This window comes from Eubalaena glacialis, chromosome 2, assembly GCF_028564815.1.
Source record: "Eubalaena glacialis isolate mEubGla1 chromosome 2, mEubGla1.1.hap2.+ XY, whole genome shotgun sequence".
Taxonomy (NCBI): Eukaryota; Metazoa; Chordata; class Mammalia; order Artiodactyla; family Balaenidae; genus Eubalaena; species Eubalaena glacialis.
The window spans coordinates 145883928-145900305 of NC_083717.1; the positions used below are offsets into that span (position 1 = coordinate 145883928).

General features: G+C 37.8%; 1 protein-coding gene across 1 annotated transcript in view; it reads right to left on the reverse strand.

Annotated features, from left to right (window-relative positions):
• Positions 1-14633, reverse strand: part of SAV1 (salvador family WW domain containing protein 1) — a 29391-nt gene extending 14758 nt beyond the window's left edge. The window contains exons 1-2 of the mRNA XM_061182520.1: positions 14177-14633; positions 10965-11408 (exon numbers count right to left, since the gene is read on the reverse strand). Coding sequence (XP_061038503.1) covers positions 10965-11408; positions 14177-14270 — 538 coding nt within the window. The 5' untranslated portion in view covers positions 14271-14633. The remainder of the gene's footprint in view (positions 1-10964; positions 11409-14176) is intronic.
• Between the last annotated feature and the right edge of the window lie 1745 nt (positions 14634-16378).

The following is a 16378-nucleotide window of genomic DNA, read 5'->3' on the forward strand; positions in this document are numbered from 1 at the left end:
TATAGCAATACAAAACTACCTCAAGAAACAAGAAAAATCTCACATAAACAATCTAACCTTATGCCTAAAGGAACTAGAAAAAAAGAACAAAACCCAAAGTTACTAAGAGGAAAGAAATCGTAAAGGACAGAGAAGAGATAAACAAAATAGAGACTAAAAAAGCAATAGGAAAGATCAATGAAACTAAGAGCTGGTTCTTTGAAAAGATAAGAAAAATTGATAAATCTTTAGCCAGATTCATCAAGAAAAAAAGAGAGAGGGCTAACATCAATAAAATCAGGAAAAAAAGGGAAAAGTTACAACAAATATCATAGAAATACAAAGGATCGTAAAAGATTAATATGGATAATTACACATCAATAAAATGGACAGACTAGAAGAAATGTACAAATTCCTAGAAATGCACGATCTCCCAAGATGGAACCAGGAAGAAATATTCAATAGAAGATACAAACCGACCAATTACTAGTAATGAAACTGAATCACTGATAAAAAATACTCCCAAAAAACAAAAGACCAGGACCAGACAGTTGCACAAGAGAACTCTACCAAACATTTACAGAAGAGTTAACACCTATCCTTCTCAAACTATTCCAAAAACTGAACAGGAAGGAATGATCATGAAATCATTCTACAATACCAGCATCACCCTGACACCAAAACCAAAGACACCACAAAAAAATTACAAGTCAAGATCACTGATAAACATAGATGCAGAAATCCTCAACAAAATATAAAAATCAAATTCAGCAATACATTAAAAGGATCATACATCATGACCAAGTGAGATTTATCCCAGGGATGCAAGGATGGTTCAATATCTGCAAATTAATCAATGTGACACACCACATTAACAAGTTGAAGAATAAAAACCATATCATCATCTCAACAGATGCAAAAAGAACTACTGACAAAATTCCACAACAATTTATGATAAAAACTCAGCAAAGTGGGTATACAGAGAACATGTCTCAACACAATAAAAGCCATTTATGACAAACCCATGGCCAACATAATACTCAACAGTGAAGAACTGAAAGCCTTTCCACTAAATTCAAGAACAAGACAAGGATGCCCACTCTCCCTGCTTCTACTTAATACAATATTGGAAGTCCTAGCCACAGCAATCAGACAAGAAAAAGAAATAAAAGGTATCCAAATTGGAAGGGTAAAGGTAAAACTGTCACTATTTACAGATAAGATATTCTATATAGAGAACCCTAAAGTCTCTGCACAGAAACTATTAGAACAAATAAATGATCTCAGCAAGGCAGCAGGATACAAGATTAATATACAGAAATCTGTTGCATTTCTATACACTAATAATGAAATATCAGAAAGAGAAAGTAAAGATAAAAACAATTCCATTTAAAACCTCATCCAAAAAAAACAAACACAGAAACAAAAAAACCTAGGAATAAACTTAACCAAGGAGGTGAAAGACCTATGTGCTGAAAGCTACAAAACACTGATAAAGGAAACTGAAGAGGATTCAAAGAAATGGAAAGATATTCCATGCTCTTAAACTGGAAGAATTAATATTGTTAAAATGGCCATACTACCCAAAGCAGTCTATAGATTTAATGCAACCCTTATCAAAACACCCATGACATTTTTCACAGAATGAGAACAAATAATTTTAAAATTTATATGGAACCACAAAAGACCCAGAGTTACCAAAGCAATATTGAGAAAAAGAACAAAGCTGGAGGTATCAGTCTCCCAGGTTTCAGACTATACTTCAAAGCTACAGTAATCAAAACAGCATGGTGGGCTTCCCTGGTGGCGCAGTGGTTGAGAGTCTGCCTGCCAAGGCAGGGGACACGGGTTCGAGCCCTGGTCTGGGAGGATCCCACATGTCGCGGAGCAACTAAGCCCATGAGCCATGGCTACTGAGCCTGCGCGTCTGGAGCTTGTGCTCCGCAGCAGGAGAGGCCGTGACAGTGAGAGGCCTGCACACCGCGATGAGGAGTGGCCCCCGCTTGCCGCAGCTAGAGAAAGCCCTCGCACAGAAACGAAGACCCAACACACCCAAAAATAAATAAGTAAATAAATTTATTAAAAAAAAACAACAAAAAAAACCCAGCATGGTACTGGCGCAAAAAGAGACACGTAGATCAACGGAACGGAATAGAAAGCCCAGAAATAGACTTACTCATCTACAGTCAATTAATCTATGACAAAGGAGGCAAGAATATACAATGGAGAAAAGACAGTCTCTTTCAACAAGCAGCATTGGGAAAGCTGGACAACTACATGTAAAACAATGAAATTAAAACATTCCTTCATACCATATAGAAAAATAAACTCAAAATGGTTTAAAGACCTAAATTTAAGACATAAAACTCCTAGAAGATGACATAGGCAAAACATTCTTTGACATAAATCGTAGCAATATTTTCTTAGATCAGTCCCCAAGGCAAAAAAAAAAGCAAAAACAAATAAATGGGACCGAATCAAACTTACAAGCCTTTGCACAGCAAAGGAAACCATAAACAAAATGAAAAGACAACCGATGGAATGGGAGAAAATATTTGCAAACAATGCAACCAACAAGGGGTTAATATCCAAAATATACAAACAGCTCACATAACTCAATGTTAAAAAAACAAATAACCCAATCAAAAAGTGAGCAGAAGACCTAAATAGACATTTCTCCAAAGAAGACATACAGATGGCACATGAAAAGATGCTCAATATTGCTAATTATTAGAGAAATGCAAATCAAAACTACAATGAGGCATCACCTCACACTGATCAGAATGGCCCTCATCAAAGGGTCCACCAGTAATAAACGCCAGAGAGGGTGTGGAGAAAACGGAACCCTCCTACACTGTTGGTGAGCATGTAAATTGGTGCAGCCACTATGGAAAACAGTATGAAGATTCCTTAAAAAACTAAAAATAGAGTTGCATATGATCCAGCAATTCCACTCCTGGGCATGTATCTGGAAAAGAGGAAAACTCTAACTCGAAGAGATACATGCACCCCAATGTTCACAGCAGCACTATTGACAATAGTTGACATGGAAGCAACCTAAGTGCCCATCAACAGATTGGCTTAAAAAGATATGGTGTATATATGTGTGTGTATACATACATATATATATGTATACACACACATATATGAACACACACATACACACACAATGGAATATTACTCAGCTCTAAAAAAGAATGAAATATTGCCATTTGCAGCAACACATGGATGGCCCTAGAGAATATTATGCTTAGTGAAATAAGTCAAAGACAAATACTATATGATATCATTTACTTGTAGAATCTAAAAAATAATACAAATGAATCTATACACAAAACAGAAACAGACTCACAGACATAGAAAACAAACTTATGGTTACCAAAAGGGGAAGGCAGGGACAAATCAAGAGTACGGAATTAACAGATACAAATTATTACATATAAAATAGATAAGCAACAAGGATTTACTGTATAGCACAGGGAATTATACCCAATATCTTGTCATAACCTACAGTGGAATACAATCTGCAAAAAATGAGTTACTATGCTGTACACCTGAAACTAACACAATATTGTAAACCAACTAGACTTCAAAAAAAAATTAGAGAGGTATAATCCCTAAATCTAATATACATACAAAAACTGCCAAAAGCAGCTGGGCTAGAAGAACAGTAAAGAAAGAAGTGGAAATAAGAACAGAGCACTGCACAAAACCAAGTAGCTCAACACACTACCCTGGTAATTTTTCCTTTTCCCTACACAACCCCCTACACCCCTTGCAACCACAGGAGCCAATTTCAAATAACTGGCAGAGGAAAACCCCTAATTATTCAATAATGTATAATCAGGACAGCCCAACATCAATTCTATAAGAAAAATTAAAGAGGCAAAAAGGTACAAAGTTGATTAAAAAAGAACATTCAAAAAAATTTTGTCCCATGGACTTCCCTGGTGGCACAGTGGTTAAGAATCTGCCTGCCAATGCAGGGGACATGGGTTCGAGCCCTGGTCTGGGAAGATCCCACATGCTGCGGAGCAACTAAGCCCGTGCGCCACAACTACTGAGCCTGCGCTCTAGAGCCCGTGAGCCACAACTACTGAATCCCGCGCGCCTAGAGCCCGTGCTCCGCAACAAGAGAAGCCACCACAATGAGAAGCCCGCACACCACAACGAAGAATAGCCCCCGCTCGCCGCAACTAGAGAAAGCCCGCACACAGCAACAAAGACCCAATGCAGCCAAAAATAAATAAATAAATAAATAAATTTATTTAAAAAAAAAAGTCCCAAAGCAGAGAGAAAAATGAAATTAAATATTCTGCCACTGCCATAAATTAAAAGAGAAAAAAGAATGAAGCAATCAACTCTCTGAAGGAAGACCACAAAGAAGCAAAGCAAGAACCCCCAAAACAGACATAAAGACAACAGAGAAAATAGGTGTGCTTAGGAAAGAAATAAAGATGAAGATAAAAACTGGAAGAACAAACATGCAGTGTTTGTTACAGTGGAGAAACCTGGCAAATATTAACCAAGTGCTAAAGGTTAACATCACCAATAATGTCATATAGAGATCATGTATCTCCTTTATATATAATGAAGACACTTCACCTCCGTGGTATTCTTTTCATAAACCAATAAGCCCAGTCTAATCATGAGAAAAACATCAGACAAAATCCAAACTGAGGAACAGTCTACAAAATATCTGATAAGTATTCCTCAAAACTGTCAAGGTCATGAAGAACAAGAAAAGACTAAGAAATTGTCATACACCAAAGAACACTAAGGAAATATGACAACTAAATGCAATGTGGCACTCTGCACTGGATCCTGTAACAGAAAATGAGTATTAAGGAAAAAGCTGGTGAAATCCAAATAAAGCTTGGTATTTAATTTTTTAAAAATCCTTGAGTTCATAAAGACACTAAAAAAATAAACCTCATTGGTTACCTCTGGAGGTGGTTAGGGTATCAACTGATTATTCTGAAAAATAGTAAGTAAAGGAAAAGATCTAGCATTTATCCTGTCTTATATGAATAGCCAAAATATTGATAAACGAAACCAAATAATTGATAAAGGAAAGTTCTTCATTACAGAGCTCTTCATGACAGAATTCCAACTAATAAAGAAATGACAGTTTTGAGGAATACTTGTCACTATTTGCAACAGCTAACGAAATATTGGATCTAGCCAATAATGATTAATGGCTTCCAAATCAATAGGTGAAAAGCTGATGGACAACATCATGATGATGAATTGGTATGACATTTGATCCCATGATCAATTTTAATATCACAAAAAGAGAAATCAGTCATTATGTGTGTCTGGAACTGATGCAATAGAATGTACACAACGCCACCTATGAAGCACTCTGGCAGAACGGAAAATGCAAGAAAGAAAACAAAATCACTCTTGCTCAGTACCCTTTGGGAAGAAAGGCATACATTTCTAAAACATACGGTGACTATAAAACAAAACAAAGCTAACAAGCCTTTCGGTGAAACTGACTTTGGCTTCTGTCACCTGCAAATGAACGTTTATTTAGTAAGTGTAGCTTAAGCAACTTCAGTACTTAAAGAGAAAATATTTAAAGAGAAAAGAAATAAGCCTATGTACTAAAGACACACATAGCAAATAACTAAAATCATGCTGTTCAAGCATGCAGTGGCTTTATACTTTCTCATACTTCCATCACTAAAAATGTTGTAGTACTAGCCACAACCAAGGATAGCAATTTTTAAAAAGAATTATAGTCAATTCAATGTATTCAAATTGAGTTATTGATAAGACCCATAACATTCTGGCCTGACAGAGGTCCCCCTGGAAACACAGATTTCTAAATGCAGCATTAAAAACAAAAGCTATTATAGTAATTTAAAACTGTACAGGCTTAGAGAGTTTGTGACAATTTCATTCATCTGCTTAGAAAATCCAAATTTCCATATACTGAACTTGCCTAAATCTAGAAACACATGTACTGTTACATGTAAACAACAGTAGGTACCAAACAGCAGATTTTAAACCATGATAAACTTGAAATTCACATTTAGAGGAAACACAAAGACCTCTCTGTAAAATCTCTGTGTCCAGGAACTAAACCTTGACAAGTTATTGATAAGGGAGCCATGAAGTCCACAAAGTCCCAAATAGGTTCATCAGCTTTACCAATGCCATGTGAAACCATGATTCCTAACCTTTTTAGAGCTGTCTATAAACAGTTTATTTAGTTTCAATGACAAACCACCCCCCCACTTTCTGAAGCTGCCATGTGCACTAAATTCTTTTCAAACTATTATTTGGATAATTCTATAAAACTATTGAGAGATGAATGTATTGTACAAAAAGACTGGAAACCACCAATCTAAAACATAAAACATTATCAGTAATAAAATAAGTCTAGCAGACTTAAAAAAAAAAAAGCTATATCAAGCTCTAACACACAAAACCTCCCCTCTTAAGTTCAGTTAGAAAGCTGAAACTTCAATAACCAAACATGCCAAATCTGGAAAAAGCATACAAGAGCATATGATACCTTACAAAAAACATGAGCACTAACAATTATGAATGTCTACTCTGTCCCTGGCCCTTTCCATATGTACTATTTCATACTCAATCAGCGCTATGAGGTAGTGGTATCATTACCAATTTACAGATGAGGAAACAAAGGTTCAAGTAAGTCATTTTACCGAAGGCCACACAGATGATATAAGGTCAAATGACAAATTTATTACCAACCACGTAATCTTATCCCAAAAGATCAACTGTAATTCTTCAAAGAAAATATGACTGCCACTAATAAAAGAAAATGCAATCTATAATTCTGAACTTGTTTCTGAGCTACAAGGAAAAAAATAGTTTTCCATAATTTCAATTATTAGTCCCAGAAAAGAATGAGTGGCATTCATAATCTTCAAAATAACTTCCATTTGCAGGAATTAATGGCACAAGCACCTTCCACTTACATAAAATAAACTAGAACATTAATAAGCTACATACATGATTTCCCAAAGACACAGATAAAGTATTACTTTGTCTCTCCACCAAGCTTTCACATTAGATATGCCTCCAAAGAACTTACTGTCATACAAAATTGGCAGATATCTACAAGATCTGCCCTTAGAGACAAGCTCAAAAATTCTGGTTTCCTAATGTTGAAGTGGCTACAAAGAATAAAATAGAATATGGAACTCTAATGAAGGTTACAAGCTCCAGGGTAATACTAAACATTACAGCCCATGTTATAACCAAGATGCTGATAAAAAGATATAAGGATTAAACTAAGCCAACTGCTTTTTTTCCTCCTCTCCAAAATAACTACAAATAAAGTTGTGCTCCTAAGGATTATTAACACTTCCTCAAAAGAAGATTCTGGTTAACTAATACTTATGCATTTCCTGGAGTAAACACAACTCCAGTATTTTTTTTTGGGTAAAGCCTGGAACTTTTTAATTTGATCTTTATTACTTGATTTCTTTAGCTGTCTTTAACAATAAAAGTTAAAAGTTTGTTACTTAAAATTGCATAGAACTAAATTATTTAGGCGCAGAACAAAGGAATTCAATCTGCCTTTAGTATTCCAACTAAAGACTTCCTGTTAACAGCAGAATTCCTTCCTCTGGCACATACAGTAACTGCCTGTAGGCCAAAATGTTAAAGGTCAAATTTCACAGCTAAATGTAGAACGTGCTAGGCCCTAAAACCCTTTAAGATATTATACAACTTGTTTTTTTGTACTTCTGCTAAATACAGTAAGATGAAATTAACCCCTGAGATAAGGCGTTTCCTAAAAGTCTAAGTAATAACTAATTGGCAGGAATTACTACTGTCAAGTCATTACAAAACTATTTTCTTTCACACCTTTTTTATGCTTATTACATTAGTAACAGCAATCAAAATTTAAACCTTGTGAAAATAAATCTGTCTATAGCACATCCTTACTCTCCCACAAACTTACTTTCTCCTTTCCATTCATTCAAATTCCCTGAACTCTCTCCAGCATAAATCTGGAAAATATAAGAAGTTTCAAGTCTTTTCAAGATGAATTCAAGAAACTTCCAGCTATTGTCTCATATTCAGATTTTTTTTCTTCCGGAAAAGACAGCTGTTAGGCTTTTCTGTTTGGTTAATAATTGGTTGTTAATCCTTCCCTGCCACTTAAGAGACCCCTGCAAAGAAGTTCCGTTTTTTTCTGAAAGGTAAAACATTAATCTTATTGCCCTGATATAAATTAATGTTAAGTGAAATTTCTCAAGCATGTATCACTGTCGTAATAAGTGCAAATCTTTTTTTAAATGACATTCTTTAATTTGAAAAAGTATCCAATTAACTTGTATTTTATTTCTAAAATATGATTGGGGAAAGCTGTTTTAAAGTCTGTCATTAAAATTACAAAAACTATATCAAATTGCATAAAAAGGGTCCTAAGAGAGGATCAGTAGAAATTTAGTTTTTACAGTATTTCCTCAAAGATATTTTGTGAATCAGAATTTTAAAATAAGATTTTTAACTTGGTATCATTAATTCTTCATACTTCAGGCATAAAAGTGTCATGAGCTATCAGTGATGTTTGCAACATAAATATACATGGGAAACCTAAGTACGAAGAACAGCAATCTGTATTAATGAAAAACAGATTGTTATAAGCTATTATTCCCGCTACCCCTTGGCTACCAAAAATGTCTTAAGACTCCAGACTTGAAATCTGTGGATCCATTCACTTATTCAACCATTTATTTTTAGAGCACCTCTTATACAGTCAGGTGCTTTGCTAATCCTATCTGACTCTTCTCTTTCCCTCATCCCTCAATACCCATTAGTGGCCAAGGCCCATCAATGCAGATGTGTCTCACTTCGCCCCTTTCCAAATGTCCCCAGCCTAGGTCAAATCCTCATTAACATTTAAAATATTAACCATAAGACATGCACCAAATGGAAAACTATGGAGCTTTGAAACTACATATAAATAGTGTTTAACATTAAGAAACTCATTAAAGTAAAAAAGCAAGGATATGAAACTGTACAGAGTATTATCACAATAATGTTAAAAAAAAATGTTATGGAAAAAGATGAAGGAAATAACTAAATACAAAGAATCTCTGGCATAATGAGTGCTTTACCTTTACTTTTCTGCATTTTGCAAATTTCCTATAATAAGCAGGTATTACTCTAAAAAATATATAAAAATGAATTTATTTTTAAAACTTACTATTTTGATTGGATAACAAATCATTTCTGAGGTTTAAAACTACACGATATCAGAAATAGCCAAAATAAACACTGAAGCATGCAAGTGTCTAATCCTTTAACCTCGAATTTCTTTAAAAACAAAAAAGGCACTCACCTATTTTCATTACAGTATTTCTATATGCCTAGAAAACCTCTCCTCTTCAATATCCCAGTGAGACTTGAATGTCAGCTTTCACAAAATAAGCTGCTCTTGCCAACTGTTCCATACTACTCTTCAATTTTCAAAACTTCAGTGATTTACTTTCTCCCAAAACCATAATTCTCATTTTTCCTCCAAAAGCATCATAGATTTGCATTACCACTGGTACCTGAGGTTCTCTTTTCTCTAGCAATCTATCCTGAGTACAGCTAGTAAACTAATCTTTGAACACTGCTTTCATAAAATGAAAATCTTGTCCTTTTGAAATCTGCAATGGCTTCTGCTTGACTCAAGTTTAAATCCTACAGCCTGTTGTTGCATCACTAATCTCCACTCCATCTTACAACTTATTTCTTCAAACTAGACAGAATTACAGTTACTTGGATTTACATGTCTGCTGTTTTCACTGATTATTTCACCTAAAATGTCCTTCCTATATCCCGTGTCAATCTACAGTCCAAGCGCAAAGAAAAATAGTTCAGGTCCCACCTCTTGCATGAACCATTCTCTTAAGTATTCTAGCCTACCCTGATCTCTCTCTCTTCTGGCTCCCTAATGCACTCAGTCGGTACCACATAGTATAACAACTAACTGTTCTGTCATCATTTTTCATATATTGGTTTTGTTCTCCCAAGTAAGGTACCAGAAGTCAGATACCAAAAGGGAAAATGATAGACACATAAATCATAAATGATTAATACTAAGTGAATGAAATGTTTTCTACACTCAAAACGCTCATACACCAAACTGTTTTTAAGTCACTTTATTTGAAGTTTCATGGGCTAAAAAAGTAAATGTCTCATGTATTTTTTATTTTTATCCTGCCAAAATTTAAAGCCTACAACTTACTAGGAAAAAAACCAATCAGATTAAAAAGTTTAATTTTCAGCTTGCTTCAGTTTACCTAGTGTAATCTAGTACTTTAGGAATAAAGTAGAACTGTGCATTTCTCCTATCTCTTCTGCTCCCTGTCAGGAAAATTATCCCAAAGTCAGGAAATATAGAGAGCAGATTTTTGAAAATTATATGGCAAATATTTTTGCCCATTGCAAAAAGCACAACAACAAAAAGACACACTTAACATACAATCATTTGACAATAAGTCTTTTTAACCTAGGGAAATAATTCTTTAACTACAAAAACAGTTCTGTTAAAAAAGAAACAGTGCAAGTGCTAGCTAAGTAATGATGCAGTTGCCCGTGGTATCACCTACCATGCCCAATTCTTATTTGCCTTTCCTTTCCCAGGTTTAAGTCCAGTTTCTCTGAATCCCTAACCGTCCCATTCTACCAAATCTAAACATAGATTCAATCCAACTACAGACATTAAAATCTCTAAGTTTTCAAGGTTCATACCATTAACAGTCTAGATAGCTTTCAGATATGTATCAAGTTCTTATAAAATAAGTTAATTAGGTGAGTTAATGGACACACAATTCTTTCCCTCAATGTAGGTTAATAATTATTTGCAAGCAGGCTTAGCAAGACTGGCAAAATGGAGTAGTAGTTCTCTAGGAGTATCTGTTAGCTTCCTAAGAAAATCTAGAAGAAGAACATCTTTTTAATGAAGTGTTAATAAACCTAAATACAAACTAATTTTAAGTTACCTGAAGCATGCCTCCCCTGATTCTGTGGCATTCTTTGGAAGAGATCATGGTTGTATTCATAATATCTATAGTCTTCGTGTGCTCGATCTCCAAGTGGGCGCCTCCTCTGACCATCAAAATAATTATCTGAATAATAATATCGGGAACCAGAGTCTCCATTTTCAACAGCAAAATTAACTTCTGTTAAAAAAGACTGAGAAGAGCCATATTCCCTAGGGACATCTGCTAGACTCCTGGCAAGGTAAGAAGGTGCAGATAATCTGTTGCTTTCTCTTCTCATTATTTCATGAGGTGTTCTTTGAATTGGAGTTCTAAGGAAACTATGGTTTCTTGAAACTATTCCATCTCCAGAAGCTGCAAAGGCATTAGAGCTTGAATCTGGAAGACAGATATCAGTTCGTCTTGGAATTGTTGGACCATGCCGGATAAATGAAGGCATAAGATCTATAATAGAACAAAGAGTAAAATGACCAGTAAGTAATACACTTTCCAAAAGTTGTTCATTTACATCTATCACCCCAAAATGAAAAACTTCAATGGACTTAAGAAAACACAATTTAAAATTTGGACTTAAGGAAACACAATTTAAAATTTTAGGAAAGTATTTGGGTTTGTTTGTTTATTTATTTATGGCTGCGTTGGGTCTTCATTGCTGTGCGCGGGCTTTCTATAGTTGCGGCGAGCGGGGGCTACTCTTGGTTGCGGTGCGCGGGCTTCTCATTGCAGTGGCTTCTCATTGCAGAACACGGGCTCGAGGCGCGTGGGCTTCAGTAGCTGTGGCACGCGGGCTCTAGAGCACAGGCTCAGTAGTTGTGGCGCACAGGCTTAGCTGCTCTGAGGCACGTGGGATCTTCCCGGACCAGGGCTCGAACCCGTGTCCCCTGCACTGGCAGGCGGATTCTTAACCACTGCGCCACCAGGGAAGTCCCTGGGTATTTTTAAATTGAGGCTGATTGACGTCTTCCCACTCAAATGAATTTATAATTTGTATAAACATGTTATATGTAAGCTCTGCCAGAATCCGACGTATTCTGCGTACTACCATACATAATATGATTAAATGTCAATAAGCTTAACTATGAAATACACATTAATGAAACACTCATGAACAAACGTGTAAACAATCTAACAAATGGATACAAAGTTACCAGCATAACTTAACATTACAGTTTGTTCTGCAGATTTTACTTCATTTTCAAAATTCCCCAAGCCCTTCTTCAAGCAAACACAATTTAAAAAATAAAACAGAACATAATGCTATTCCCAAACATGTAAAGGTGAACTCCTCTAAAAAGATTTTAATATTATTAACCTGGCCTTCCTACGCTTGGAATTATGTAGCAGTAGTACAGCAATCAAAACACGGAAAAACTAAAAATTTAGCTATGAAAATTAAAAAATAAAAAAGATCTCATTTCTGGGACTACCCTGGTGGTCCAGTGGTTAAGACTCCGCCTTCCAATGCAGGGGGCGCGGGTTCCATCCCTGGTCGGGGAACTAAGGTCCCACATGCCGCAGGGTGCGGCCAAAAATATTAAAAAAAAAAAAAAAAAAAGAATCTCATTTCAAAGAGACACACAAATGTTGAATCAGTTCAAAAAAAACGCCAAGTCTAAAACTATGGCTCCTTTAAGAACAATTATAACTCAAAACAGAAGATAACAGAACAATGGCTTTAAGGATACAGTACTTTTTAACACAGAACTTAAATAGCTTAGGTATTCCTGGTTAGAAAGCAAATACCTTTATAGCAAGACGAAAACTGGATTTGGAGACCGTTTTATTAGCTCATTAAGTAAACAGTATCAGAGAGCACTCACATTAATATGCAACAAAAGCTAACTAGACAAAAATAAGTATCCAAATAAACAAGGCTCAACATTTGATGAAACTAAAAAAGTACTATATCAAAAGTTATTTGCTTAAAGGTGTGGCAAATGTATTTCATGATTTCAAGTAATGTTCAATAAACTTTATTTGCAGCAAACTGCAAGCTATTTTAGCCAAAATCCTAAGAGAATGTGTAACCGAAAATCAAAATGTTAAAAAAAGGCTTAAAAATCAAGTTTCAGGTTACTGATGTACCCATCTGATCTCTTCTGTTCTGTAAGAAAGCACTGCAAATACAAGGATAAATCTGGAAAGTTGATGATGTGGTTATAATGGAAAAAACATGCTCTCCACACCTTTCTGTGTGATCTTGGGCAAATATTACTAGGAACCTCTATGAAAAGCTTTCCCAATTACAATATGAGGTAATGCTTAAGTCACAAAGTCACCAGCTTCCAAGAAGGAAACTTACACAAAGGGCCCAGCAGTATGAGCACCAAAAAATTAGCTCCTAAGCTCACAAATGTTCTGAACACACAAGCAAGAATTAAAAATTCAAAAGATTCCGCCGGAAAATCAGAGTCAAATACTTAAATTGAAAATAAGAAAAGTGCCAGTGTGGGGGGCGGGGGGGGGGGAGAAAAATGCACTCTATTAAATTTTTTTTAAAAACCAAAAAAAAACTTTTTCGTAATGTACCCTGAAATATGATAGAATTTATTTTGAGTACTTTCTTTTTTGGGTCTCTAGAGTGCTTTATTTGAAGCAATTCTCACGAACACAGCCAAACATAATTTTGGCTTCTCCACCCTGAGATCTACTATGGATGAGGCTTTGGGTAGTGGCTACAATAGCGACGGTCAGCTTTCACCTCCTTACGTCTGCATCCAACAGCTGACGGGCTAAGGAATTCTACCCAAGCGTTCGCACAGCTTCCAGCACGGGCGAGTGACACCCTCAATGTTTACAAACACAAGGCAAATCGCGACGTAACGAGAAGAGAAAAACGTGTGCCCCAGTGTAATCACTTTAATTCCTATAAAATCAGGGGATCAGCAATTTAAGTGTTTCCTAAAGAACCTCTTTCTTCCAGTAATCAAAACCAACGACACTGCCACAAGGGGACCAGAAAGTCTGTGGTTATTTGGGGGGAGAGGGGCGGAGGTAGACTAATCTAAGTTTCTTACTCTTTATCAGCTTTCAAACAACGAACACCAGGCATAATAAAATTAAAAAACAAAAACAAAAACCAATATTCCACAGAGACCAAAAAGGAATGAGAAGCCGCGGGGAGCGGCGTCCGGCACCCCGCCCGGGTCCCCGCAGCCCGTGGCAGCCCGTGGCCGCCACGGCCAGGTGTGGGCGCGGCGCCCGACACTCACTCCGCAGCAGAGGCGACGTCTCCTTCTTCACGTACTTCCCCTGCACCTCGGCCGGCTTGGACACTTCGTTTTTGGTTTTTTTTCGGGACAGCATCCTTGTCCACGAGGCCCCAGGCCACACCAAGCAGCCGCCCTAGGGCTCCGCGCCGGGCGCCGGGCGTCCCCGCCGCCACCTCCGCCGGCGCCGCCGCCTCCTTCCCTCCCGAGCCGCCGCCGCCGCCGCCGCCTCTCCGCAGCCCGGAGTCGCCCACAGGGACTGCCGCATGTTCGGGGCGCTAAGCGCGCCGGCCACCGCTCAATCTCTTGTCAGCTCCTTCCCGGAAGTCTGCCCGCTCCGCGACGCTGCCTGAGAACTCAGAGAAGAGAGGCCAGGGACGCCCGCGCAGGACCATGGTCCGCTGCGGGCCGCTTAATAACCGCTACGGCTGCCGCCGCCGCCGCCTACGTCCCGTAAACTTTCCCCGCGGCCGCTGGGAATTCTGGGAAACTCGACGCAGCGCGAGCGCCGGCGCCCATCCCCCACCCCAACTCCGGGGCGCGGCTCGGGCTGCCGGACGCCTGCTGAGCTCCTAACTAACGGGCTGGCCCCGGCGTCTGCAGGAGGGTTAGTGGCTTCCCTCACTACCCCTCGGCGAGAAGCAGGTCCCGCGGACACGAAGGACGAAACCCGCCAGACTGAGCGCGGGAGGCCGTGGCACGCTCCTGCAAAGGAGCCTCCTGTACCCGCAGGACCTCGAGGGAGCCGGTGACGCCCCCAAGATGCGTTCCCGTCCCCGGCCACGAAAGAGGACGTCCCTCTTGGAGTTTTTTGGGCTGGTAAATTCAAGTCCGTGATAGCACAGAACGCCAATAGAGTTGAAGGAACACCACGCTTAGGCTAGTGCCGCACCAAAAAAAAAATCTAGATCCCTCTTTTTGTTGAAAACATTAGTCTGGCCAATACTAATTAAACAGGATGAATCTGTAGTCTCCCAAGTGCCGGGGAGTGTGCATCTTTCTGATAAAGGAAAAAACGGAGGAAGAGGCCAAAATGGAGTTTCTACGATCTCTGATGTAAGATAAATTTGATTATTAGCATAATTTATTTAATCACCACTATCATTATTATACGAACTAACCACATATTTCTTCTTGGAGTTGTCAATGGAAAAAATCAATAAATAATCTACAATAGGCATAGAAAAGAGTTTTATTTGAGCCAAACTGGGAAGTATAAGCCCAGAAGACAGCTTCTCAGATAACTCTAAGGAAGTGCTGGGGGAAGCATAGTTTTCGGCGTAGGTTTGTGTCTAGTGGGAACAAAGAACATTCAACAAGTCAGGGATGCGTTCCTTCAAGGTTTCCAAAAAATGTATCAGTTTGGAATACAGCGAGTCAGTATGGCCTTAGCACCTGGGAAGGGCGTCTTATCATTGAAGCAGTAACAGCATTGGTGGCCCAGGAAGGGAGGCATTTAATTTTTATTTTTAGCACGGACATTCTTTAGTTTTGGTAAGTGAGCTCTTTTTTTTTAATAATTAAAGCACATGTACAATGTGTGTTTGATAGACCACAGGCTATTTTAGCTAACAAAGTTAACTCGTGTAATCCAGAATGACTTCCTTATAGCTCAATATGTGAACATTTCTTTCTTAAATATTCCAGTATTAGATTTTTTGAGAATTTTGAGCACTAAAGGTCAAGACCTGGGATTTTTGAATCGAAAATAGACCCTACTTTCTTCTATATAACTTAGCAGAGGGACAAAATGTACAGGATAACATTTGGAAAATAAGATGGGATCCACCCCCAAATGACCAAATTGAGGCTTTGACAATGGAAAGTGCTTTCCCTGAGATAGGAAACATCCTACAAGAGATGTAAACAGTTAACAAAAGGCAAGGAATTTTCTACTTATACAAGGTTAGGAAGCTGTTCAAATTTTGTTTTACCATGAACAAACAAATAAGACATTGTGTCTAGTGCCTGTCTCCATCTTTGCATACTGTTACGGTCCCTTGGTACAAATCTCTCACAATTCATTCAATAACCAACAAATATTTATTGATCACCCACTCTGCTAGGCACTGTTCTAGGTGCTTGGGATATAGCAATAGGCAAAGAATCCCTACTCTCATAGGGAAGAGAAACAATAAAGAAGAAAAATAAATAAAATGTACTGTGCTACATAGTGATAAGTGCTGAGGTGAAAAACAAGAAAAA